Genomic DNA, 26,316 nt, shown 5'->3' with positions numbered 1-26,316 from the left:
AACGTGGTTTTTGAGACCCTCCAAAGGAGTCTGGGAGGTCAAAGTCACCTCATACAACACCACAACACTATTTGGCTATTTGGCTTTTGACTCTCATTCTCTCATGAGTGTAGAGTGGAGTTTCCAGAGACCACGTGACTTGTGATATCACAGCAGACTGACTGCAGAAGCAGGCATGAGAATCCAGCTGTTTTCTGCTAAGCTTTACTTTAAAGAGAGGTACAAAAATCTCAAACAGTGCCGCTCTTCTCACTACACGTTTTGCTTTATAAAAGTTATTTTTCATTAAAAAAATGTTATTTATGTTACTAGGTCATGGATTTACCATTGTACTTTTTAAATAAATAATTATTTAATTTCTTAGTTTTAAAAAAATATGGTACATATCGATATATATAACCCACATCAACAAAAGTTCTTTGGGTTCTCAGTTTTTAAGGTGGGTGGGGTGGCCCCTAAGACTGAAGGTTTGAGAGTGGCTAGTGCAGTGGCTAAGATGGCAGCTTCTGAAGTCAAAATGCTTTGGCTCAAACCTTGCTGCTCCACAGCTATGGAAAAGAAATTAAGATAAACTACGCTAACAAACTTAGTGTGTGTGATCTTGAACAAATTACCCGGCCTCTCAGCCTCAGTTTCCCCATGGGTAAAACGAAGAACAACACACTCTTCTTGGCTTGTCTGCTGATTCAGTGAGGTAATCCCCCTTCAACACTTAAAATTCAGTATGTCCTTGGCACATACTGCACACTTAGCGAACGCTGGCCCTCATTACTTGCACGCCCACAGCAGTCAGCCCAGTGTAACTGTCCACAACAGGGGCACAGCTTGTGTTTTCAGAAGGCTGAGTGTGTAATAAATACAGGATGATGGAAAAGATACTATACCACAGCCATCCAAAGGTCAGGTTAGGATTAGAGTGTTTGTTTACCTGTCAGCCACATCCAGGTCAGATTCCATCTTGTCCAGGCCTCTCGAGATACTGTCAAGCTGCTCGCCCTGATGGTGGAGGACTCTGGCTGTGTCTTCCAGACGCTTCTGGGTACAGGCCATCAGACCAGTCAACTCCTTCCCCTTGGTCATGGGGGAGGATGATTCCTCAACAGCAGCTCCTGACTGGGACAACAGCATCTCTCTCCAGAAATGCTCGATGATGCTGAAAACGACATTTCGACTAGGCTGCAAGGAACTGAACCAGTGCTTGTTGTGGTCCTTTTCCAGGATGGTAATAGAACTGAAGATAAAATGAGAAGCTTCTTTCTTGATCTCAATTATACTAGAAAGGGGAAAGTTGACAAGAATTTCTCTAGTTTTATCAGTCATAAATTTTAGTGAGAGAGAAGTTAATGAAAGTTTTCCAGGGACCCATTGCTTCTCAAGTTCTAAATAATAGGAGCATGGCCAGGTGTGGACGCAGATGTCTCTGCTCATCTGGTTCCTAGGTTGGTTTGTACCACGGCCAAGGTCACTCTGCCTCTGAAGGAGAGGGGGACAAATTAGTGGATAGATGAGCTTAAAATAGGACATCACACTTGGACTAGAGACACTAGGACACTGACAGCAAGGGTATGGTCTGGCTTCCAAGCACACTGGAGACTCCAGCACATGGCCAAGTCCTCACCTAGCAAGGACTCTCACACCACCTGTGATAGGCAGGATGAAGACCTTGCCCTACTCAGCAGAGAGGTAAGGGCTGGGGCCAGACTTGTGCTTGACCCAAAGCATCAAGGTCCCCAGGGGCTCTTCACTCACCAGAGCACCCCCATTGGGACCAGGGTCCACAGCTGATGTGACTGAAAGAAGAAAATCACTGGAAACGACCACCCAAGGATTCTCCATAGGAACACCATCAGCTGTGATGACCCCTATCAACTACACACTCTACAAGTTTCTAAACTAACATTCTCCTTTTGCAATTTTTATAAATTTACTTAGTTTCATATACAAAATAATCCTACAGACGACCTTTTCTATTCTTGTAATCCCAACTAATTTTATAGGGTTCTACATAATTATATAATTATATATGTATTTTATATATAGTTTTATATAGTTATACATAACAAAGGTGTACGATTCTTATGTACCATTTTTACTTATCAATGCACTTTTTTTTTGGACACGCTGCACGGCTTGTGTGATCTTAGTTCCCCGACCAGGGACTGAACCCAGGTCCTTGGCAGTGAGAGTGTGGAGTCCTAACCACTGGACTGCCAGGGAATTCCCTATTGATGCATTTTAAAAAGTCATGAATGACAGATTTGAAAAAACCCTTGTAGAACACTTAGTCCAACCTTCTCATTGTACAGATAAAGAATATAAGGCCAAGAAAAGATGAGGACTTTGTACAAGGTCAAACCACAAGTTCATGATATTAACATGGCTAGAACCAGGCAGGGTAATGCCTAGTCCAATGCTCTTCCAATTAGAGGTCCACCTGTAATATGGCGTTTCTTCTTTCCTTTCTCCTCCTTCTTTCCTTCTTTCTTTCCTTCCTTCCTTCCCTCCTTCCTCAAATCCTCGTTCTCTCTTGCATGCACGCACGCACGTGTGCGTGCGCACACACACACACACACAAGTTTAACTATGACATGATTTCACTTATAAAAATAGAAGAAGACATAATATTATCTCTAAAAATATTGAAACGTGTGGACTTTCACAGAATGGGTACAGGGATTCTCTGCATTTGGTTAACAAGTTTTAAGCCCCCACCATGCCATGCTGGGCTGCAAGTACAAAAGAAACAACAATGACATAGTCCTTGGCTCATGGAGCTTAGAGTCCACTGGAATTCTATAAACTTCCTCATTGAGTTATATTCTAAAGACTCAGACTCTTCAATGTAATTACTGTACTAGACGCCACATCAAGCACCACAAGCCTGAACAGCAAAAAAAAAAAGGCAGTACCTGCACCTGAAGAACCTGAATTGAATTGAGATTCCTAATTATGAAGAAACAAAGTGATTTGAGATTAGGCAATGTATCATCAAATATGAAATATGTTAATGCAAACAAAACCCCAAAGCTCATAGGGTTGTAGGCATGATAAGGAATGTAAGGAAGTATTAAGTGGACTATAGTGGCAGTCTGATTGGTCTCCTGCCTTTGGTACTCCAAAATACCACCCCCCCCCCACTGCCACTGCAATCTTCTTTCCAGAGTAAGAGAGGCCCCATCCAGCCCTCGGCCTCTCCCACCCTCTCTCTCCCTTGTGGGGCTGTATGGAACTTATGCACACTTACTATACCTGTTAAATGGTAGGATGACCACTTGTTATTTGACTGCAAGCTCTCAAAGGGCAATGACTGTATTTTATTCATAATCCTAACTCAGGAAACACTTTGTGACTGAATGAATAGAACAGACACTCGTGGTTTATGGTATCTGTCCATCTGTGACCCTCAGCATAGCTGAGGTCAGTGCTCAGGCTGGTCTCATCCTACTGCTTAATTAAATACTGCACATACAAGGTATGGACATTATGGAGGCAATTCTTCATGGTGCTTCTCCACATTTTATGTCAAAAACTGACATAAAATTTTATGTACCAAAAACTGTCCCAGACTATCTTCCTTGTAACTGTGGACAGTGTCTCCCTCCTGGTTGAAAGAAGATCTGTTTCCTGACCAGGATAATAGGTCAGTGTCCCTTTGGAGGCAAATGTTGGGCAGATTTGCTAGCAGTCCCCTCATAAGCTGTGACACAAACCCATGGTATATGCAGCATCCACCTGTGCCCTCAGAATGTAGGGGGCAAGGGGAACAGATGCACATGTGAATCCTGCTATGCCATGCACAACAGGCCCTTTCTCTCTGACAGAGGGCCTCCTCTCTTCTGCCACATCTACAAAACTATGACAGGCTCACTCTTCAACCCGCAATAAAGTCTCAGACCCTTCACAATCCCCAACAGTGATGTGCAACACAAAGATCATTCTACTTTGGGTATGGGTTCTTCATATGAGAATCTCTATTAAGCTAAATATTTAGGAAGCAAACTCCACAAATCGACTCTATCAATTCATAACACCCTAGGATGTTTCTATTTGACTTATGGGAATTAAAACTTTCCCCAAACTTTAATTCATTTTAAAAATAAGTCCATGAAAAGTTCAGAAACAGGAGTCAGAATGGTGGTTATAACTGGGGAGAAAGGAGGCCTTGACTCTGGGGTGCTGGTAATGTTCTATTTCTTGCCCTGGGTGTATTAATTTTCTGATAATTCAAGATTTGTGCATTTTCTGTTATGATTTGTTCACTTTTCTTCATTAATACTCCAATGAAGGATTTACTAAATATTTAGTAATAATATAAAATTTTATTAAAAGTTAATAATAAATGTACATATGAAAGATATACCAAAACTAAATTTCAGCTGGGCATTACAATTTCAAAAACATCTGAAATCACTGCCTTAGGCAGCAGCACAGCTGGAAGACTACAGCACAAACCTTTCATACGGACACTGGCAGGTAGTCCCACTCATCTGTGTGGGACCCCTGGCTACTCAGCCCCGCTGCCTCCGCTTCCTGGTCTGTCAGTGGGATCATAACTGTACCTATCCCACACTGCAGCTGTAAGGCTGAACTGAACTGGTACCGTGCAAGGTGCTTAGAAGAGTACTTGGCACCCAGTATATGCTATAGGCGTTATCACAATCATTGTGGATACTACGAATGTGTACAGAGCCAACTCAGCTCATCTATTAGGCATGTGAAGAGTCTACTCTTGATTCCATTTCTTTAACGACTGCTAAAACATCACCATACCCAGAATCTGTCATTTGGTCTCATGAGTTTTCACCACCTGATCAGAGTCGGCTATGGACAGCACCTGGCCACAAAAACAAACACGACAGTGAAAAAGAGGAGGAAAAAAGAAGGAAGAATGTGCCTAGTGTACACAAAGCTGAAGTGCCAAACAACTTGCTCCCATTATAAGAGAAATAAATTTAACTCCTATGTTAATCAGATGGAAGTACTTCCCAAGTACGCTCTAGAACGTCTCTTAATCACAGTAGCAAGGGCTGACCCAAACTTCCCAGATACGCATATGTGCCAATCAAGCCCTGTTACTCAGTACTACAAATCAGTCCAGTTTACCAGCTCTGCTAATTACTAATACCTAAAAGAAAGCTGCCACATTAAGCATGAGAATTTTGTCATCACAACAAAATGATGTCAGCGCTGGAGGGACCACAGAGATCATCTCCAACTCACTTCATTCAACAAATGAATGAGCACAACTCTATCATGGCAGAAGCTCTAAAAGTCCACTGATAGCTTGGCTACTCTTTCAGGAGTATTAGCATCTTCAAGTGTTTTCTCTGAGTGTCAATTCTGAAAAAGTAATAGCCTTAGGACCTCCATATTTAAGGAGATACAATACAGTGCAGGGACCAGAGGGTACAGGGATAAGGAGATAGAACATATACAGTTAAAGAGAAGCAACAATTAGACTGCAGATACTTGCACTGAACTGCAAAAACAGTAAGTGGTAAAGAACATTCTAGAAGAGACTACTGCAGATTAAGACTATAAGGAAGGCAAGCCTCCTACTTGAAGAATGTAGCAGGGCTGGAGCAGGAAGAAGCAGAGACTTTCCACTCTCAGGTCTGGTGCCACCTTCTTGTGCGTCAGTAGGAATGACCATTCTGAGTCACAGAGGAGCCTGAGGCTTATGGGGTCAGAAACTTCCCCAAGGAGACACAGACCCAAGAATCCATCTTCCTAGGCAACATGCTGATGAATGCCAGGCCAAGGGGAACCTCAACACTACAAACAAACAATCTCATACTCCCAATTCAGCAGGGCTCTGTGAAGGATGCAGGAAACCCGTGCTCTTATGTCGCTGGAAAGCTAACGAAGATCTCAGGTGTTTAAACCTGACCTCCTGTACAGAAGACTGGTGTCGTCTTCTTTAGGGGCTTTCCCTGTGAGCCCCCTGCACGCAGTGGGATTGTGTGGAAGCTCCCTGCGCGGGGCAGAGCAGCTGGGAGGGTGCCTTTCCTCTGTAACAACGGTTCACTCTGGACAAAAGGAACTGTAAAGCCAAAGTGCCTTCATCAGACCTTTCTCCCTAGTAAGAAGGACACTCACCTGACCACCCTGAAACAGACATAAAACAGACTACAGAGTGTCGCTGGACTAGGGCTTCTCACAGGACAGGGAAGCAAGGATGTGTAGACCTTCAGCTTTTACGACGGACACACCTGCAGTCCCCCATGAGCTGTGAGGTCCCCGGCAAGCCACCTGCACAGCCTGCTAGCACTGTCCTGCCATGAGGCCACTCGGCAGTTATCCAGATGTGAACAACAGAAAAGTTTTTACTCTCAGCATTAGGGACTACTAACCCCATCAACCATGGTTTTCAGTGTTTCCACGTCCAAGACAAATGTCAGAGGCAAGGTACCTCTGGCCTCAGTCACCGCAATGTGCTCACAGCTCGGGTCAGCCCCTGAAACCAGCTAGACTCTGGTCCTCCTGGCTGAAAAGAGCCTCCTGCCACCTGGCCACCCCCTGTCTGCCATAAACCACCCCCAAGAGAGTTAAGGAGGGGCCATATCTTGTCTACCGCTATTCCCCATACTTTGAGACTTTGATTTAGCATGAAAATTGAATTTATATTAACAACTGCCTGACCCGAGCTGTCATTCCTGAATGTGTACTCTGACAGGTATTCCTTGAGCACTGAGTGAGATTATGCACAAATTCCCCAAAGAATTACTGAGTCTGGCATTACAGCATCCAAGGAACCCTGCTGTAGTTCCAACTCCAGCTCTGCCACAAACTTTATGACTGTGGAAAAGCTATTTCACCTTCTGGGCCTCTGTTTAACCATGAAAATAAGTAAAAGGCCCAAGGACAATATCAGCTCTAAATTATTCTAAAATTCAAAAAGAGAGAAAAGTTAGAGGAAAAAAAAAATTAAGAGAAGAACGAAAACACTTCTCATGATTGTACTAATACAAGAAATATGAGAAAAGTACTCAGGTTTGACAAATACCGAGGAAAAAGCAAAAGGAAAAACCTGTGGCCACAACTTTTCCTACCACAGATTTCCATGGCAGCTTTCCCAACAGACCAAAATAAATGAGGATTAAGTGGAAGGGCCAAAGTGAGAACAACATTCCCGTGTGCATTAGAATGACCCCACCCACACCCTCCCTCTCCCTCAGCTGAGGACTCTGATACCACACCTGTCCCTGGGTGTTTTGCCTTTCCTCTGGTCTCCGTGCGCAGTTTGTGGGAAGCAGTGTCCCCACTCCTTCCCTCAAAGACCAGATTCTAGTCTGGTCTCCATCCCTTCGACACTAGGAAAGGGCATGCTTTTTTTTCCTAAGGGCCAGGTAGTAAGTATTTTAGGCTTTGTGAGCACATGGTCTCCCTTAAACTATTCTATTGTAGAATAGAACTATTCTATTCTACAATGTAGCCATTGTAGAGTAGAAGCAGCCAGTGACAATACAGAAACAAAGGGGTGTGGCTGTTCCAATAACACTTCACTTATAAAACAGGTGGCAGCCAGACTTGGCCCAGGGGCCATAGTTTACCAACCTGTCCTAGATCATCTCATCAGTTTACACTCACGCTCTAAGACCATCTTAAAACAGACACCGTCCCCACATCCCCGCAGTCCTCTCCACTTACTGCTCCTCCAAGAGACTCCAGATGCTTCCCTGTGCTTGCCCCCCAGCCACCAGCCAGGAATCTCCCCCTCCAGACAGGCTCCTGTCCCTGCCACTCACTGACACCTCTCTGTCCAGGCCTCCAAGTGGCCAAATGCAAAGCCCACATCTGTTCTAACCTCTGTCCAACACACCTGCCCATCTCCTGAGACACATTACATCTTGGTTTCCTGGATACCATGCTCTCCTGGTCTCCCAACCCCTGGGGCCCGTCTTCAGTCTCCTCTGCTGATTCTTCCTCTTCCACCTGACTGCTAAATGCTGGAATGACCCTGCCACAACCTTGGTCCTCTTAATCAATACTCTCTAAGTGAGTCAACACAGTTTCACGGCATTAAATATCACCTTCCAGCTGTTGCCTGGCCTGCCAACCTTTCCTCTCCAGCCCAGACTCTCTGCGACTTGAGTGCTGCCTGGGCATCTCCACCTGACCATCTAGCAGGCATCTGCAATTGAGCAAGCCTTCCATCTGCTCCTGCATTTCAGTGAAGGCACTGCCAGGTGAGTTCTCCTGGATCCCCTCTTCCTCATCCCTCTCAATCTGTCAGCAAGTTTTGGCAGTTGTATCTCACATCTGCCGTCTGCACCGCCCCCCATCCCCCCAGCCACACGACTATACAACACTGTCATTACTCTCCTGGACAACTTCCCACCTGACCTCCTTGTTTCACTTTGCCCCCGACTACCCGTTCTCTAGCCAGCAGCCAATGTGACAGTCATAAAACAAAATTAGAAAATATCATTCTTCTGCTGAAATCCTTCCCCATGTACCTCGAGTAAAGTCCAAAGTCGCCACCCAGGTCATGTAGGCTTTACTACCTAACTACAGCCTCACCGCCCAGCCCACACCCTCTCCCTGCTCTGCTCTGTTCCTGTCTCAGGCTCCCCACCTGCTGCTCCTGGGACTCTGAACGGCCAACTCCGCCCCACTCTCCAGGTCTCTGCTCCAGTGGCATCCTTGCCCCTTCACCAACCACAGCACTCACCAACCACAGTACTCACCATAATTCCAAAAAGCCTGTGAATGTGCTTACATGTTGACCAACTCAGTCAAAACAATGGAGAAGGCAAACATTACAAGGAGGGTGCCTTGTGCACAACGCTGGTGCATCACAGGAACCCACTAAATATGTGTTGAGTGAACCGCAAATCATATGATGTGAAATCATTAACTGTGTCCACTGTGGACAGTTTTCTTCCCTCTATCTGCTGAACTAGGTTTTCACTCTATGCTAAGTTCACGGAGTTCTTATTTGGTCCTCACCTGCTGTAAACTGGAACCCACATCTTCCAGTGAAAACACAACATGCCTGCTGAATTATGGAGAAGAGGTCATGGCAAGGTACCTCAAGAGTCTTTGAGACTCATCCACACAGTGATGCTCCTGGGGAAGAAATGAATGGTCACAGGGACTGAACTTATTAACACACTGCAATTAGTATAATGGATCTCTTTGAGCACTTCCATCAGAACTGTGTCCTGGAGTAGACTCAGTATCAAGTAAACATCCTATTTTTAGTTAATTTCCAAAGTAACAGACCAAGCAACATTTTATACACCTTCCAATAACTCCTGACCACAAGAAGGCTTAGAGTCAGAACACTGGGAGCAGTGTCTCCAGGCACCAGTGGCCAGTCTTTTCCATTACCTTCACCTCCTGCTCCTCAGAGGCTCCCACTTTCAACCGGGGAGGTTTGGGGGTGTTTGTTTAATTGCAATAACATAGCCTATTCACATGGTACGTGCTATCTTTCTAACCTCTCAGAGCAGACAACTAGGATTTTACGTTATTCCCACTGCATCTCCTACAAAATGCTAACTTCTAAACTCCACTCCTGCCATTTTTCTTTCTGGCCCTCTGTGGGGTGTGTCACTGAGATGTGACAAGGCTTAGAGCAGTACCCCGCTCCCAGATTCTGAGTCAGGTCTGGGTGGGGCCCAAGAATGTGCATTTCCCACCAGTTCCCAAGTGATGCCAGGGCTGCTGTCTAGTGGCCTTGGAGGGACACAGACCTGTGTTCCAGTCCCCTGTTCTCACTAGTTATGTCAGGGCCTCATGTGTACAGTTGTGATAATACTGTCAACACCAGCGAGCCATCATGTGAACTAGGGGAAATACAGGACAAAATGCCTGGCCCAGGGCAAATGCTCAAGAAAGGAGACCTTCTCTCCTACCCCGAGTTACTGGTTCAGTTGCCCCAACAATCCTGGGGAGCATGTGGACCTGCTGGCCTAAAGCGTCCCCTTTCTTATGAAACTTAATCTCAACCACAGAGCTTCAGAAGCTGGAATCCTGGGATTCTTCCCAGGCAATGTCTATCTGAACTTCATATTCCCCCTGTGAGGCAAACCTTGAGCCATATTTCCCAGTTCTTTAGACAATTATGAACATTCTGCTTCCCACACTTTTTCTATTTGCCTTCCATGATCTGCACTCACCACAAGTAAAACCAAATACTTAAGGAACATCTGGTCAATATGTGGCAAGAAATTGACATCTGTTCATCTTTTTTAAAAGTTAAAAGCAGCAAAAGCTTACATACATAAACTTACATACATATAAAATAGAAAGAGAGACTGTGTTTGTGTGTGTGTGCGTGTGTGTGTACAGGGAGGGATAAAGAGAAAAAAAATGAATGAATGAGTGCATGCCTGGAAGGATAACTCTATATCAAGAAACAAAAAAATGCTCAAGGGTGACTCTTTTTCTCCATTTTAACTTCCCAGTGCATTCTAACTTTCTGCCCAACACTGGCCCAGGGAAGAATTCCACAGCTTGACCATATGAGGTACAATGAGACAGACTGGGAAGGGAACACAGTGCACACAGAATCACACAACCCCTCACATTGCTCTGCTTGCAACGAACTCTCCACTCCAACATCTTGCCCATGTTCTCAGCTCCCACTTTAGACCCCTCCTATACCTGGACTTCAGACTCTCCCTAACTCACTTTCTTCCTAGTCCTCCCCATCTCTGCCTTTCCCCACTTCCCGTCCTCACTGTTCACCTTCTGCATAAGCTTCATACCCCTTGGAAAGAGTCCCCCCTCAAGCCCCGCTCCAAAGCTCAGAGCCCTCATATCCCCAGGATCTCACTTATGCCATCTATAAGGGTAAATAAACGAGATTACATCTTCACTGTTTAACAAAGGGGAAGAAGTTGCCCCTTCCCTGCCCTCTGAGTGTTTCCTTTCGTCAGGAATGAAACAAACTCAGTGTTCAGATTTTACAGGGCACAGTCACCACCTGCTGACTCAGAGCAGTAAACATGGAGCTCCAGAACTGAGGCAGGAGTCTCTCATCAGCTGCAGACTACACAGGTGCATCTATTTTTCCCTCAAGGAGATGAGAGAGGTCTTAACAGTTCATTCTTCTACTTCCTTGTGTGTAAAATGTGTGACGTTCTGCCCAGCTCTGTACTCTCTTGAAGATGCCTTACATGCATGTAATCTGCTCATACAGTAATGAAACTGTTTTCTTCCTTTCCATATTGATATGGGTAGGAAGGACATCTATTTCTCCAACATGCTGAGACCCTGACGTGTCACCCCCACCCAAGTTCCTCTTTGATGTCCCCCATTTCAGGTCTGCTGGTGTGCACAGCCTCATATCCCCACACTTGATCCCCCCACACCTTCACTTCAGACCCACCCTATTCCACCAGCATCCCCTCCAGGTCCCCACCCTCGCTCCCGTCCCCCAGCATGCCTCCAGGTCCCCACCATGCCCTTCAGGTCCCACCATCCTCTCCTAGTCCACAGCATTTCCTCCGGGTCCCCAGCATCGCCCCAGGCCCTCAGCACCTCCCTAGTCTCCGAGCATCCCCACCAGGTCCCACCATCACCGGCAAGTTACAGCATTCCTTCCAAGTCCCCATCATCCCCCTAGGCCTCCACCATCGCCCTAGTCCCCCAGCATCCCCTTAGACACCCAGCAACCCTCAAGACCCCACCTTTGGCCCTTGTGCCTCTCTGTTAGCCCAGCCCACATCCCACCACCTTCCGTAGTCCTTGGAGCATTGGAAAGAGGAGGAGTCCTCACTTCGGCGGTAGCGTTAGGAGGGACCCTGACGGAAGAGCACAGGCCCAGCTGCAGACTGGAGACACGCCTTACCTGAGTCGCGGGGGTGGCGCGAAGCCGACAAGAACCGAGGCCGACACCGTTCAACAATCTCTGAAGCCGCGGGGGGCGGGGGACCGGGAGCTGGGAGGACTGTGCCGTGGGCCGTTCCTGTGCCTGCGCCGGGTGAGGGCCGTAGCATGCAGCGAGCATGCGCCCAAGAACTGGCTCACCGTGTTTCAGGCTCGGGCAGGAACTTAGACCGCGGGCTCTAGGTTCCGCTCGAGTGCTCCGGGGCGACCGCGGCTATGAGTGTCTGTACCTCGCCGGTTTCGTTCTGGCCGGCGCGGGGCTGTGAGCCGCCGGTGCTCAGAGCGTGTACTCCGGAAGTAGGTTTAGCAAATACTTCCTTTTTCACCTCCCTGTTTAAAGAGCAGAGAAGTGGGAAGCCGGAAGCCGGATTCTGGGCCTGCAGGAGCATTCCGTCCCCAGCAGCCCCTCCGACTCCGCGCAGCCTCTGTGACCGCCCCGCAGCCCTCTTTGTGCCCGGCAGCTCCTCCGACCCACACCCCCCCCGAGCCCCGCCCTGTTCCCGGCAGCCCTCCAGATCCCCCCGGCAGACTCCCACCCCACGCATCCCGCACGCCAGGGACGCCGAACCTGGCCCGGGATGGACAGGGAGGCGCGCGTGTTCGCCGAGAGCCACTTCCGAGGCCTCGAGGGGTGTCTCCCCCGCAGGGTCTGCCCGAAACTGGACCGCGTGGACTTCATCGAGAAGCCGGACTCCTTTTCCTACGCCGACTTCTTCAAGGGTTACCTGCTCCCTAACTTACCCTGTGTTTTCTCCAGCGCCTTCACCGAGGGCTGGGGCAGCAGGAGGCTCTGGGTGACACCCAGCGGAAAGCCCAACTTCGATTATCTGCTTCAGAACTATGGTAAGGACAGCGCGAGTGCCCCGGGCAAGAACAGCATGGAGTGCAAACACAGGACTAGACTCTTAGGTCGGACTGTGAGGGAGGGCGCAAGTGAGGACAGCCACAGAGGGCTTGAGGGAGGCAAGGCATGAGTCACTCCCCAGAAGAATTCACCTGGAGACGGTGTAGCAATGAGTTGGAGGGCGGACAGGGTCAGGGAGGATTGACAGGCTGGAGGACTCTCAGAAAAGTCTTTTCCCTGACCCTTTCCTTTCAGGAGACGTGGTTGTACCTGTTGCAAATTGTGGGGTCCGGGAATACAACTCCAACCCCAAAGAACACATGCCCCTCAGAGACTACATCAGCTACTGGAAAGAGTACATTCAGGGAAACTACTCCTCTTCACGGGGCTGTCTCTATCTCAAAGACTGGCATCTGTGCAGGTAAAGGAGCCTGGAGCACTGGCCACAGCACTGCTTTTCAGTTCTGAGTGAGCCCTGGCTGCACACGGAGGAACTCATCTTTTCCCCAGTTCGGAATTTAACCCGCTTTCCTCGGCCTGGTGGGAAGTGTCATTCTCTCCAATCATGGCCATCTCACCATGCCTGCACAGGGTTGGTTGCTATGAGGAATGTGGGCCTGGCAGAGGCACAGATGGGCTAAGGTTACCCACCTCATCTTTGTCACATTTGCCGAGAACCATGCTTGTCAGCTTCACCTCTATCTAACTGGCAGCATCCAGCCTTTGCCTGTCCTCTCAGATGCCCCTGGGACCAGCCTCCCCTGTCCAGACCTACTTCTCCAAGTCAGGCCTGTTATCATCCACCTTGGCTGTTGCCAGTCTCCAGACTAGCTGCCCCGCCTCAAGTCCTGCACCCCACTGCTAAAGTCCAAGTGAGCTTTCCAGCAGGACTGTGCCCCACCCATTTAAAATCTCCATCACTAACAAGCAATGCCAACTCTTTAATAAGGCCTTCCGAGATCTGTTGCCACTCACCACATGCTTCTTCCACGTGGGGAGCTCAAAGGATGTGCTCTGAGAAACGCCTAGCTCTTGTGGGCAGCCCCACCCCTTCTGCTGGCCTTCCCACTCTCTGAGGTGGTCCTCAGGTTTTGTAGCCCTGCCAGGGGTGTGCTTTTCACAAGCAGAGAGGAGGTCCTAGTCAGACCCCCGCCATCTAGCACAGGGCCCTGGCACAGATCAGGTGCTCATTTAATGAATGAGTGAACAGTGGAATTCTTGTTTTGCTGATGCAGGAACTAAGACGCAAAAAAAAAAAAAAAAAAAATTCAGGCTCTTGTGATTCCCAAGAGCAATCCAAGAGTACATGAAGGGCACCAGCATCCTGCTCAAAGTTTGCCCTTGGTACTGTCTGCCATACAGCTTCTTACTTGTCAGAGAGACCTGGCCCGGCAGACAGTCATTATGCAACCAGACTCTGGTCCTAGACTTCACGGACTCATATTCCAACAGCACAGATGGACTCATAGATTCAGACACTCGTGCACTGTGAATTTGTGCTTCAGATAAGCAACGAGTAGTTTTTTGGGTATACGTATGTCCCAGGTATTACAAGGGGCATACTTACCCTAGAAACTTGTTCACTGTTTATTTGAAATTCAGTCTTGAGGAAGTGTCTTGTGTTTTCCTTGGCAACCCAAAAATAAAAAGAACAAAGGAAGGCCTGGATCAGGCATGCAGGGGTAGCCACAGGGGAGGTGATATCTGAGCAGGGTTTTGAACGATAAGCAGGAGTCTGTCACTGTACAAAGGCATGGCAGCGGAGGGACCTGCATGGTGTTTTGGGGAACTACTGGTGGTTTGGTACTACTAAGGCTCTCCCCTGTCATGGCCTCTGACCAAGAGTGTTGTGCGACCATGTTGTTGGTAGAACTGCACTCTCCCTTGGGCTGGTTTAGAATGCTCCTCTGTTTGGGAGCCCATTGGTTGGGTTGTGGGGATGGATCCAGGGGAGTGAGGGGTTGAAAAGGACCTCCGTGTACCTGGGCTATCCTCATGCCTGGGCTTGTGGCTTTGAATCTGCTCAGCAGAATCAAGGTCACTGGTGTGGTTAGAAAAGTGGAGGAGGCCCCTAAATTCGGGAAACCAGCACGATGCAGATGATGCATTTAAACCCCAGCTCAGCCAGAAGCTGAAACCCTGGAATGGGTGTGGGAGCGTCCAGGAACATCTAGGTCACTGCCTGTACAAGTTGTCTAGGCTGTGTCACAGCACCCCCAAAGCCATTTCATCTGCTTACAACTCTGGTTCAGTCGTTTGGGCAGGGATCAGCTAGGGCCACTTGGGGCTGTGGTCATCTGGCGGCCGGACTATGGCTGGGTGGTCTGAGGTGGCCCCACTTCTGGTGGTTGGTGCTGACTCCGGAAGGCAGGTCAGGGTCATTCACATAATTTCAAAGCTCTCATGATATTTCATGCACTCAGGACGTGGGTGCCAGGAGGTTGGCTTGTAGCCACTTCTGCTGTAGCGTCATGCCATTTTCTAAAGGGACTCCTCGGCGGAGGGCGTGTTCACCCTGCCCATATACTTCTCATCTGACTGGCTCAACGAGTACTGGGATGCCCTGGACGTGGATGACTACCGCTTCATCTACATGGGGCCCACCGGCACCTGGTAACCGCCTGTCTACTCCCACCCACCATCCTACACCCTGTCCCTGGTCACTCCTGAACCTTCATGCTGCTGTGTCACCTCTTGCCCAGAGCCTCTCAGAGATTCCTGTGAGCCAGGTAATGGAGTCGGCTGCCAGGTCTGTCATTTCTAAGCCCACTTACCTCTTTCTTCTGTGGAAAGAGCTCACGCCCCTCCTGTGTGATGTTCTGGGGTGGCGGAGGTTTGGCCCTCCCACCTGGCTCACAGGCCAGGTGTGAGAGCTGGGGACCACTGAGGCCTGTGAGCCTGGCCAGTCTACTCAGAAGAAGCAAAGCCCACATCCAAGCCGCCCAGTACCAACAGAAGCTCTCGCACAGGTCGCCGTTCCACGCTGACATTTTCCGCTCCTTCAGCTGGTCTGTCAACATCTGCGGGAGGAAGAAGTGGTTCTTCTTCCCGCCGGGGCAAGAAGAAGCCCTGCGGGATTGCCACGGTAGCCTGCCCTACGACGTGACCTCCCCCACACTCCTGGATAGCCGCCTACACCCCATGCGAGATCACTGTAGCCCACCACTGGAGGTCACACAGGAGGCAGGCGAGATGGTGTTTGTGCCCAGTGGGTGGCACCATCAAGTCCACAACCTGGTATGCTGGTCACTCCCTACCCCATGTGCTGTGGCCCAGATGGGTCAGGGAGACAGGCCACGGGGCTCCACTGAGCTGACTCTTACCCCCATTCACCTGTGCCCCTTGGCCTGCTCAGCAGCTCTTCTTGCCCTCAGCACCTTCCTAAATGCGTTCCTGCAGAGAGAGGGCCGAGCCCACCCGCCCTGATCCCATAGAGCGGGCAGGCTGTCCCTCTGGGAGAGCCTGGGTATGGGCGGGGGCAGGCCATGGGCAAGGCTGGGACTACATGTGGCTATGTTGGTTCCCTGCATGCAGCACTGCCGAGGGGCCCCAGCCTCTTTCCCTCCCTCCCATGTTGCTTTCCTGGGCAACAGTGGGCAAGGGGTCCACACACTGTGGTGTTGTCCCAGCCCTTACGGAGCCCCATTCTGGGCTAATTGTGGATTCAAATCATCCCAGCTCCCTCTTCTCTGCTGGCTCCCATTGGGAGATGGAAGCAGCTCCTCCGAGCTGAGGAAGGCTGAGAGGACCTCAGGATGGGGAGGGGACGGTGCCCCCTGTGGGCTAACGGGGACAGCCTGTGCCCTACCCCTTCCAGGAGGACACCATCTCCATCAACCACAACTGGGTCAACGGCTGTAACCTGGCCGACATGTGGCATTTCCTGCAGCAAGAGCTCTGTGCCGTGCAGCAGGAGATCACTGAGTGGAGGGACAGCATGCCCGACTGGCACCACCACTGCCAGGTGGGACAACTGGTCTGAGCAGGAGGGGGGCACAGGATGAGGCTCACCAGGGCTATAGTGGGGGGATTGGTAGGGGGCTCACCTGGACCAGGACCACAGTCAAGGGCAAGAGGGTGCTCACCTGGCCCAGGGCATCAGTGGGGGGAGGGTATGGAAAAGCCCCAGGACAGCCTGCAGTCTTAAGGGAGGGTGTGGTCTCTAAGGTCAGATCTGTAGTTTTGGGGGCCTGGTGGCAACCAGGCCTACCTATGTGAGTGAGGGTTCTGGGGCTTCCAGGCTGCAGGACTCAGACCCATTTGATCACTGGCTGGTCCCCAGGTGTCTCCATCCTCGAGGACTGGACTGTGTCTCAGGGCCCTTTGTAGCCTAGATTCGACGCAGGGTCAGCAGAACTTGCCGAGAGCTGTGAGTGAGCAGCAGCTCACTGGTTGTTCCTTTCTGGCCCAGGTCATCATGAAGTCCTGCTCCGGGATTAATTTCGAGGAATTTTATCACTTCCTCAAGGTCGTTGCTGAAAGGAGGCTTCTCCTCCTGGCGAAGGGGATGGGTCCTGGCAAGGTGGAGGGCGGCAAGGGCACCAGGCTGGACCCCCAGCAGGCCGCTTTTGACATTGGCCGCATAGCTGAGGTGCTGGAGTCCGTGGTGGCCCACCCTGACTTCCAGAGAGTGGACACCAGTGCATTCTCACCACGGCCAGAGGAACTCCTACAGCAGCTGGAGGAGGCTGTGGCCGCCACCACATCGCTTTAGTGCATGCTGCAAGGATCGGGTGCAGCACATCCTTGGGGGACCCTGGAGGCACCAGTGTGGAAGGCAGTCACCCTGTGCTAGGGTCCCTTCTGGAAATAAAGCTCTGTCCTCCTTTGTGGCCTGGGATGTGTCACCTCCCTGTTGAACTGTCACCTCGGCGTCCCAGGCACAATTCCTGCTCTTTGGGGTCTGACATGTCCTGGCTGTCTGTTGGCATCCCTGGGGCTCTGATGCCTGTCCAGAGGGTCCAGGCTCCTTGTCTTCGTGAGGCCCAGCCAGGACTGGGAACTGGATCCGGTGAGGGGTGGTGCATGGGGAGGTGTTGGTCATTTGGACCCACGGCAAGGAGGCTGGGAATGTGCTGGGGACTCAGGAGTGGGGGTGGCATGTGGCTAGGTTTTCTTCTCCCCCCACTCCCCCAGCCTTCCCTCGGCAAAGGCCAGCATCCAAGCTGACAGGCCTCCCATCCCCAGCAGTGCAGGGCAGCTGGCTCGTCTGGCAGGGCCCCCTCTGCAGTAGCACCACATCCCTGCGTGAGTCCACACATCTCCCACTGGAGCAAGACCCTCAGTGTAGGGTGGAGACACTGGGGTCCAAGGCAGCCCCAAGACCAAAGGCCTGTGTCTCTATCCCACACTAGAACCACCTGAGCTCACCTCCTCCCCAGCAGGATCCTGAGCCAAAGATGTCTGTTGGTCAGGACTCTAGGCCTCATGTGCTGTCCTTCATGCAAGCCCCCCAAGTGTCATAGGTACATCGTTGACATGCCACTTGGGCCCTGCTGGCAGTAGGGCAAGGCAAAGCACCAGTGAGTTTGTCCCCCTCCTGCTTGCTACAGCACCACCTTTCCCCTTCAGAGACTCTAAGCCCACCCTGGCAGCTGCATACCCAGTGAGGGAGAGGGCCTTGCCCAAGGTCTCCCTGCAGGCCAGGTAGGGCCCAAAAGGCCAGCTGGAACCTGGGCCTCTTCCACACTTCATACACCTGTTCTGCACCATATACTACTTCAACTCATTGAACACCCACTATCCACCATCTAAAGTCACTTTGCAAACAGTGTTTGATTCAGCAACGACTCTTTGTGCACTCATTCTGCCCCGTCCAGAATTTTTTGTCATTGCAGACTCTTTGCACTTGTATGTACTATCCAGTTTCCACTTCTTGCACACCTATATTACACCCAATAGTCAGAGTTTCAGGATTCTCCAGAGAAATGGGACCAATAGAATATGTGTAGAAAGAGAGGTGTTAAGGGCTGTTGATTGTTAAATCTGCAGGATAGCCTGGAGACCCAGGGAAGAGTTGACCTTGCGGTCTTGAGTCTGAAGGCTGGAAACTCAGGCAGGGCTTCTGTGTTGCCGTCTAGAGGCAGAAGTGCTTCTTTGGGAAACCTAGGTCCTTTGCTCTTAAGATCTTCAACTGATTCGATGAGGCCCACCCACATTATGGAAGGTAGTCTGCTTAAAGTCTGTTGAGTTCACAGCAACATCCAGACACTGGCATTTAGCCAAACAACTGTGCACCATGACCTGACCACACTGGCCCATAAAATGGACCATTGTAATCACTCCCCGCATATTCACTGGTCACTCTGCTTCATCCAGTGCCCACTTCTTAGGACATTGACCAGTGTCTCCTTGCTCACTCGCTGTGCGATTCAAAAGCCGATGACTGTCATTCCCATTTGACTTCACACTTTGCACACCTCTTTGCCACTCAGTCACTGTTTACACACTCGCCATGTGCAGTTCAACAGCCAATCTATGCATGTGCGTCCCACTTTCACTCCAGCACACTCTTGCAGCATTTAACAATTGCTCCTCCCATGCTCACCATCACATTTTCTATTCTCACACACCCACTGTGTGCTATTCAACAAAGTCTTGTTGCGCCCACTGCAAGAGTCACTGAATACTCCCTGGGGCCATGTTATCAACTGCTCTTCACTATTCCTCCAGCTTCCCCTCCTGTACAGCCACTGAGTGCCATTTAACAGTCAGTGCTTGCACACTCACTGCAAAACGACTACTCTTTAGCACGTTTCTGTCAACTTACCAACCCTCCCTTGCACATTCTGCACCATCCAAATCCCACTAAACCATCAATAATCAACTCCTTTGCAATCGCTATCTGTAGTTCAACCATCATTTGCTCCATTTTGCTCTATTCTGTGTCCGCTTCTTGCACTTCCACTTGCGTTCAACAGTCACTTGCACAAGTCACTTGGGGCCTGGCAGAGGTGAGCCCTGCTCTGTGTCTGAGTGACAGAGCCGTCCCGGAGGAAAGAGTAACTCGGAACTGCCCTGCATTTCATCTGTCTCTTGCCTTTATAGGCTGTATATTTAGGGGATGTTACTGAACATAGGTGACAGGGTGCAGGCTGAAGTCTGTAAAGGGTCCCAGGGGCTCCCTCCCTGTGCCTGGCATTAGCCCTTTAGCTTCCAATCCTGGGGGAAGCCCCAGGAGGGCACTCAGGTGAGTGCAGGGCAGTGTGTGTTTCCCACCCAGATTGGAAGCACTCTAGTGTTTAATTGGTAGAGCTGTGTCTGTGCTGCCCATGGATTGTTGGTCCTGGTGGTACACCTCCTCCCCTGCTTATCAGGCTGCATCTTTCAGCCCTTCCGACATGAAAGGTTGACATCCCCTTGACATAACCAAAGTACATTCATCAGGCCCCAGCCAGAAAGGAGTGACTTGATGTACCTGATCAGTGTACCTGATGGTGGACTGGGGGCCATCTAGGGCATTTCTGGGTTAAAACAATTATACAGGGCATTGCAGGGATGCTTATAGAATGACACCCAGCTAGAGGCCTAAACTCTGCATCACAAATCTTTCCCCTGGATAAGAAATAAGTAGGAAAAGGAATTCTGAAGTCAGAGGAGTATTCAAATTTAGGTAAAGTGCTGACCTTGGTGGGGAGGGATGATGAAAAATCCTGCCTGCCCTCAGTCTGTTTGCAAATAATCTTCCTCTGGCTTTTTCCTTTCCTTTTTTTTTTTTTTTTTTTAACCATTTTCCCCACTTAGGGCTTATAGAATTCCAGAGTTTGACCTACAGTTTCCTAATTGGTGGTCAAAAGATACCTCAGCAAGAGAAGCAGAAAGCTCTCTCCAGAGTGTAGAAAAGCAGCCATTGTCCTGGGGCAGGAAATGGTCCTGGCAAGAGTTACTTTTAAAGATGCCCAGTTTTCAGTGGTTGTTGCTATGCCTGTGAAAGTACCTTCAACCTCCAAGCCCCCCGAGTTCTGAGGGGCTTTCTCAGCTCCTTGCCCAGTTTAATGATACGGAAACAAACGTCTCTGTGAAAGATGGACTTGGGCGTGTCCTTCAGAGAAGGGTAGCTGGCCCCTCCTACTTCTCCCACATACAATAAGCTGGTGGCCCTCAAGACTTATTGAAGAGTGAGAGTGTCTATCTCTTTTTAAACACAAGAAATGAAAGAACAAAACCACAACTCCCAGGCTATAGTAGAAATGGGATTTTAATATAATATTCCAGTGCAGCTTTTGCTCTTTACAACAATAGTAAACCCTTTCTTTTTTTTACCCTTTATACAAAAAGACCAATCACCCTCTCACCTCCTCTGAACTATTCCCTTCCCACTGACCCCACCTCCTGTGGTCTCATAAAGTCCTTGGTGCCTGGCACTTGCAGTGGCACCAGACAACATCAGTGGGACTCAGCTGCCCCTCACCTGGTGCAGAGCAAGGTATGTTAAGTGGGGTCTCTCCTCTACTGGGGGAGGGCGGTAGGTAAGTCCATCACTCTCAGTTCTAGCCTGAGAACGTGGTGGGAGGCAGGGCCAGGACCCCTGGGAGGGTAATAGGCAGGTGCTGTAAGTCGTGAAGTTAGAACTGAAGTTGTCAGACCCGTCGGGTGGGTGAGTGCTCTGGGATGCCTGTGGGCACAGATGACAACGACTGGTAACTGTCAAGGAATGAGAGAAGTGTACAGAGGGCAATATCTAGCAGCAGGCAGGGTACTGTGCCCATGGGCAGTGCTCCTCAGCTAAAGTTAGCTAGCCTTCTGGTTCCAATAGAGCAGAAGGCAACTAAGGCAGTAAGAAGGTCCACGGGAGTCCAGGTCAGCCTGTCAACTGTTAGGTGTCATACCCAGCCAGAAGAGGTTCAGTGGTGAAACAAGCCTGGAGGTGGCCTGGGCTGTCATGTTGGGAGCACAATGCCTCTCTGGCCTGGGCCACTCCAGTCTGTAAGTTTTTAGCTCACCCTGGAGAGGGTGATCCTGAGGCTAGCTATTGCCAGGAGTCAGTTAGAAGATGCCCTTTGTGAACCAGAAAAAGAGCAAAGTAAACCTAAAAAATAAATATTAGAGCCGAGATGAATAGAATAGGGAACAACACAGCAATAGAGAAAATCAACAAACTAAAAGTTGTCTCTCTGAAAAAATGAAAAATTTGATGGACCTTTAGCTAGACTGATTAAGAAAAAAGTAGAGAAGACTCAAGTAACTAAAGTCAGAAACAAAGTTGGGACAACACTACCAACCCCACAGAAATAAAAGAGTTTATAAGAAACTGTGAACAATTACACACCTACAAATTGCATACTCTAGATGAAATGGGAAAATTCTTACAAGCACACAAATTACAAAACAGATGAGGGCTTCCCTGGTGGCACAGTGGTTGAGAATCTGCCTGCCAATGCAGGGGACACGGGTTCGAGCCCTGGTCTGGGAAGATCCCATATGCTGCAGAGCAACTAGGCCCGTGAGCCACAACTACTGAGCCTGTTCGTCTGGAGCCTGTGTTCCGCAACAAGAGAGGCCGCGACAGTGAGAGGCCCGTGCACCGTGATGAAGAGTGGCCCCTGCTTGCCACAACTAGAGAAAGCCCTCGCACAGAAACGAAGAGCCAACACAACCAAAAATAAATAAATAAATAAATAAATTTTTTAAAAACCAGTGAATCCTACCAAACATTTAAAAAAAAACTACCACCAATTTTTACACTCTTCCAATAAGTAGAAGAGGAGGGAACACTTACGATTTCTGTGAGAGCAACATTACACTAATACAAAAGCTAGACAAAGATCTCACAAGAAAAAACTAGAGACCAATATCCCCCATGAGTATAGGTGCAAAAATCCTTGATAAACACTAGCAAACAGAATCCAGCAGCATATTAAAAGATTATGCATAATGGTCAAGTGGGATTTATCCCAGGGGTTAAAGTACTGCTCGATATATGAAATGCAATCTACACCACATTAGTAGAATGAAGGGGGGGGGGGAATCCACACGATCATCTCAACTGATGAAGAAAAGGCATTTGACAAAAGCCAACACCCTTTCAGAATAAGAGAACTCAATAAGTAGAAATAAAAGGGAACATCCTCAACGTGATAGAGGGCATGTATAAAACCCCACAACTAGCATCATGTTCAGTTTTGAAAGACTGAAAGCTTCCTTCCTAAGATCAGAAACAAGACAAAGACATCCACCTTTACCACTTCTATTCAACATTCATTTCATTGGAGGCTCTGGCCAGAGCAATTAGGCGAGCAAAGCAAAAAGCATCCAAATTGGAAAGTAGGGGGTAAAATTATTTACAGATGACAAAAGTTTATATGCAGAAAATCCTAAAAAATTCACACACATACACACAACTGTTAGAGCTAGCAAACGAATTCAGTCAAGCTGCAGGATCAATGGAAGAGAAATTGAGACTTAAAAATTAAACCCATGCCAGTGGATTGTTCAACAGAGGCATTAAGACCATCCAATGAAGGAAAAACAGTCTTTCTACAAATAGCATTGGAAAAACTGGTTATCCCAGTTTTCAACATGCAAACAAGTGGAGTTGGAACCTTATCTCACACCATATGCAAAAATTAACTCAAAATGGATCCAAGAGCTAAAATTCCAAAACCCTTAGGGGAAAGAAAACAAACAAACAAACATAGAGGCCAATCTTTATGTCCTTGGATTTAGCAATGGTTTCTTAAATATGACACCAAAGGCACAAGCAACAAAGCATAAAACAAATGGACTTCATCAGAATTGGACCGCAACTGGACTGATAAACAGCTAGTCAACCCAGCAGACCAGTGCCCAAGGCCAAGTCCAGGATGCCCAAGACACCCAAGAGAAACAGCTGATTCACCTGGCAGCCCAGTGCCTGAGGCCAAGTCTTGGATGCTCAGGAGCCCACGTCAGACTGCTGGTCACTTGGAAACCTGGCACCCAGGGCCGAGCTCAGGATGGATAACTCGCCAACCCAGCAGCCTAGTACCCAAGACCAAGTCTGGGAAAACTGGTACAAACAACCGATTGATCCAGCAGCCCAGCACCCTAGGTGGGATCCTCTGGGTGGACAGCTGGCTGACCCAGCAATCTGAAGTCTAAGGCCAGGTCTGGGACACCGAGGAGGTTCAGAATGAACAGCCCAGTCTATTCAGCAGCCTGGAAACTCTAGCCAAGCCCAGGATACCCAGCTGGTAGACCTGGCAGCCTGGCATTTGACATAAAGTTCAGAAGGCCCAGGATGGACAGCTGGTTGACTTGGTTACCCAGAGCCCCAGGCCAAGTATGGAATGTCTAAAGCAAACTACTAGTTGACATGGCAACCTGAATCCAGAGCCTAAGTTTGGGATGTCCAAGACTGATGGTTAGACAGGCCGGTATCCTGGTGCCCAAGGCCAAGTCCAGGATGTCCAAATGGACAGGTGTTCAACCCGGCGGTCCAGCACCTGAGGTCAATTTTAGGATGCCCAGGATGAGCAGCTGGTTAAACCAGCAACCTGTCTTGTGAGGCCAATTCCAGGATGACTAGGATGACTGTTGGTCCCCCGGTCTGGTGCCAGTGCCAAGACAGGGACACTCAGAACAGGCAACTGGCCAACTCAGTGCCCAAGGCCAAGTCCAAGATGAGAATGAATAGCTGGTCCATCTGGTATCTCAGTGCCTGAGGCCAATTCGTGACTCCTGGGACCAGAAAGGTGGTCTACCCAGCAGACAGGCACCCAAGGAAAGTTTTGAATGACCAGGATACATATCTGTTTGACTGGGCAGCCCCATGCCTGAGGCCAAGTCCAAGACATCCGGAATGCCTGGGACAGACAGCTGTTTGATTCAGCAGACTGTTACCTAAGGCAAGTGCAGGGTGCCTGGCAGCTGGTTGGCCTGGATGCTCATCACCTGATGCCAAATATGGGATGCCCGGGACAAACTACTGGTCAAAACAGCAGCCCGATTCCAGAGGGCAAGTCTGGGACAAAAAGTTGGTTGAGCAGGCAGCCCAGGGCCAAGGCTAAGGCTGGGACACCTTGGAAAGATGGGTGATTGACCTGGCAGCCAGGTGCTAGAGGCCAAATCTAGGATGATTGCGTCAGACAAGTCAACACGACAGCTTAATGCCTGAGGCCAACTCCAGGATTCCCAGAAAGGACAGTGGTCTCCTCGCACATTGGCATTAGAGGTCAAGTCCAGGATGCCTGGGACAGACAGCTGGTTGACATGGCAGCCTGGCACAAAAGGCCAAGTCTGGGACACCCTGGAAAGACAGCTGGCCAACCCAGCAACGAGGTGACCAAGGCCAAGTCTGGGATGCCCAGGATGAACAGTTCTTCAACACAGAAGACCAATGCCCAAGTCCAAATCTGGGAGGCCTAGGGAAAACAGCTGGTAGACACAGCAGCTCAGTGCCCAAGGCCAAGTCTAGGACACCTGGGACAAAGAGCCGGATGATTCAGTATCCCAACACTCAAGATAAAGTCTGGGAGGCCCAAGACATACAGGTGGTCAACTAAAGTCTGGCACTAGAGGCCAAGTCCAGGACACTTGGGATGGATGGCTGGTTGACCCAGTAGTACAGTATCCAAGACCAAGTTGAGGAAGCCTGAGATGCCAGTGATAACTCGACCTGGCAGCTCAGTGCCCAAGGCCAAGTCTGGGACCCTCCAAGACACACGGGACACCCAAGTCAACCCAGCAGCCCAGTGCCTGATGCCAAGTCTAGGACTCCTAGGATTGTCAGCTGGTTTACCTGACAGTCTAGCACCCAAGGCCAAGTCAGGGATACGTGGGATGCCCAGGACTGACATGTGGTTGATCCAGAAACTTGACACTTAAAGCCAAATCCAGTATGCCCAAACAGGACAGCTAGTTACCTGGCAGACCAGCACCTGAGGCCAAGTTTGGGATGTCCAGGTCAAAGAGCTGGTAAACCTGCCAACCAAATCCAAGACACTAGGGTGCTCAGGAAGGAGAGCTTGTCGACCTGGCAGCCTAACACTGGAGGCCAAGTCTGGGATACTTCAAATGGACAGCTGGTCAACTCTTCACATCTGAGGCCACGTCTGAGACACCCCAGATAGGTACCAGGTTGACCCAGCAGCCCAACACTGTACCACATGTGTGATGCTTGGGACAAACAACTGGTTTCACCTGGTAGCTGGGTGTCTGAGACCAAGTTCCCTATGCCACAGAATTCACAGTTGGTCAACCCGACAGAACAGCACCAGAGGCCCAGTCCGGGGCACCTCAGACTACTGGTCAATGCAGCTCGATACAGGAGTCCAAGACTGTGATGCTTATGAGGGACAGCTTGTCAACTTGACAGCCCAGGGTCTGAGGCCAAGTCTGGAATGCCATGGGATGCACAGATGATCAACCTGGCAGCTCAGCATTCAAGGCCAAGTCTGGGACTCTCAAAGAGTCCAGGACATCCTGAAAGGACAGCTGGTCAATCCAGTAGCCTGACCTGATGCCAAGTCTCAGACACTCAGGATACCCAGTATTATTTGCTTGCTGACCCAGTAGCTCAGTGCCAGAGGCCAAATCTGGGAGGCCCAGGAAAGATACCTGGTCATGCTGGCACTCTGGCACCTAAGGCCCACTCAGGGTTGTCCAGGATGCCCAGGATGGACAGCTGTCCAACCCAGCAGCCTGAAGGCAGA

At 49.6% G+C, this 26,316-nt stretch overlaps 2 protein-coding genes across 10 annotated transcripts in view; one reads left to right on the top strand and one right to left on the bottom strand.

Moving 5' to 3' along the window:
- Nucleotides 1-12,032, bottom strand: part of SNAP47 (synaptosome associated protein 47) — a 96,257-nt gene extending 84,225 nt beyond the window's left edge. For 7 of the 8 annotated variants that reach the window (XR_014294100.1, XR_014294101.1, XR_014294102.1 and 4 more), the window contains exons 1-2: nucleotides 11,804-12,032; nucleotides 929-1,473 (exon numbers count right to left, since the gene is read on the bottom strand). Coding sequence is in view for 5 of the 8 variants with exons in the window: in XM_082621475.1 (XP_082477601.1) it covers nucleotides 929-1,473; nucleotides 11,804-11,962 (704 nt within the window). In the remaining 3 variants the exon portion in view is untranslated. Of the gene's footprint in view, nucleotides 1-928; nucleotides 1,474-8,952; nucleotides 9,073-11,803 lie in introns of all 8 variants that reach the window. The other variant, XM_082621479.1, reaches the window with a different exon arrangement.
- A 149-nt stretch (nucleotides 12,033-12,181) lies between these two features.
- JMJD4 (jumonji domain containing 4) lies at nucleotides 12,182-17,513 on the top strand. 2 transcript variants are annotated; one of them, XM_082621481.1, is made up of 6 exons: nucleotides 12,182-12,684; nucleotides 12,941-13,106; nucleotides 15,173-15,298; nucleotides 15,691-15,922; nucleotides 16,503-16,649; nucleotides 17,097-17,513. In XM_082621481.1, exons 1-6 carry the CDS (start codon nucleotides 12,420-12,422, stop codon nucleotides 17,397-17,399), a joined length of 1,239 nt encoding a protein of 412 aa, XP_082477607.1. In that variant the 5' UTR covers nucleotides 12,182-12,419; the 3' UTR covers nucleotides 17,400-17,513. The 2 variants fall into 2 exon arrangements, with proteins under 2 accessions (XP_082477607.1, XP_082477606.1); XM_082621480.1 differs by having other exon boundaries at nucleotides 15,655-15,922.
- Nucleotides 17,514-26,316: the final 8,803 nt, after the last annotated feature.

The sequence above is a fragment of the Mesoplodon mirus genome (genome assembly GCF_964341445.2).
Source record: "Mesoplodon mirus genome assembly, chromosome: 5".
NCBI classification, from domain to species: domain Eukaryota; kingdom Metazoa; phylum Chordata; class Mammalia; order Artiodactyla; family Ziphiidae; genus Mesoplodon; species Mesoplodon mirus.
The sequence above is the reverse complement of the archived record's forward strand: the minus strand, read 5'-3'. Positions and strand labels throughout refer to the sequence as shown.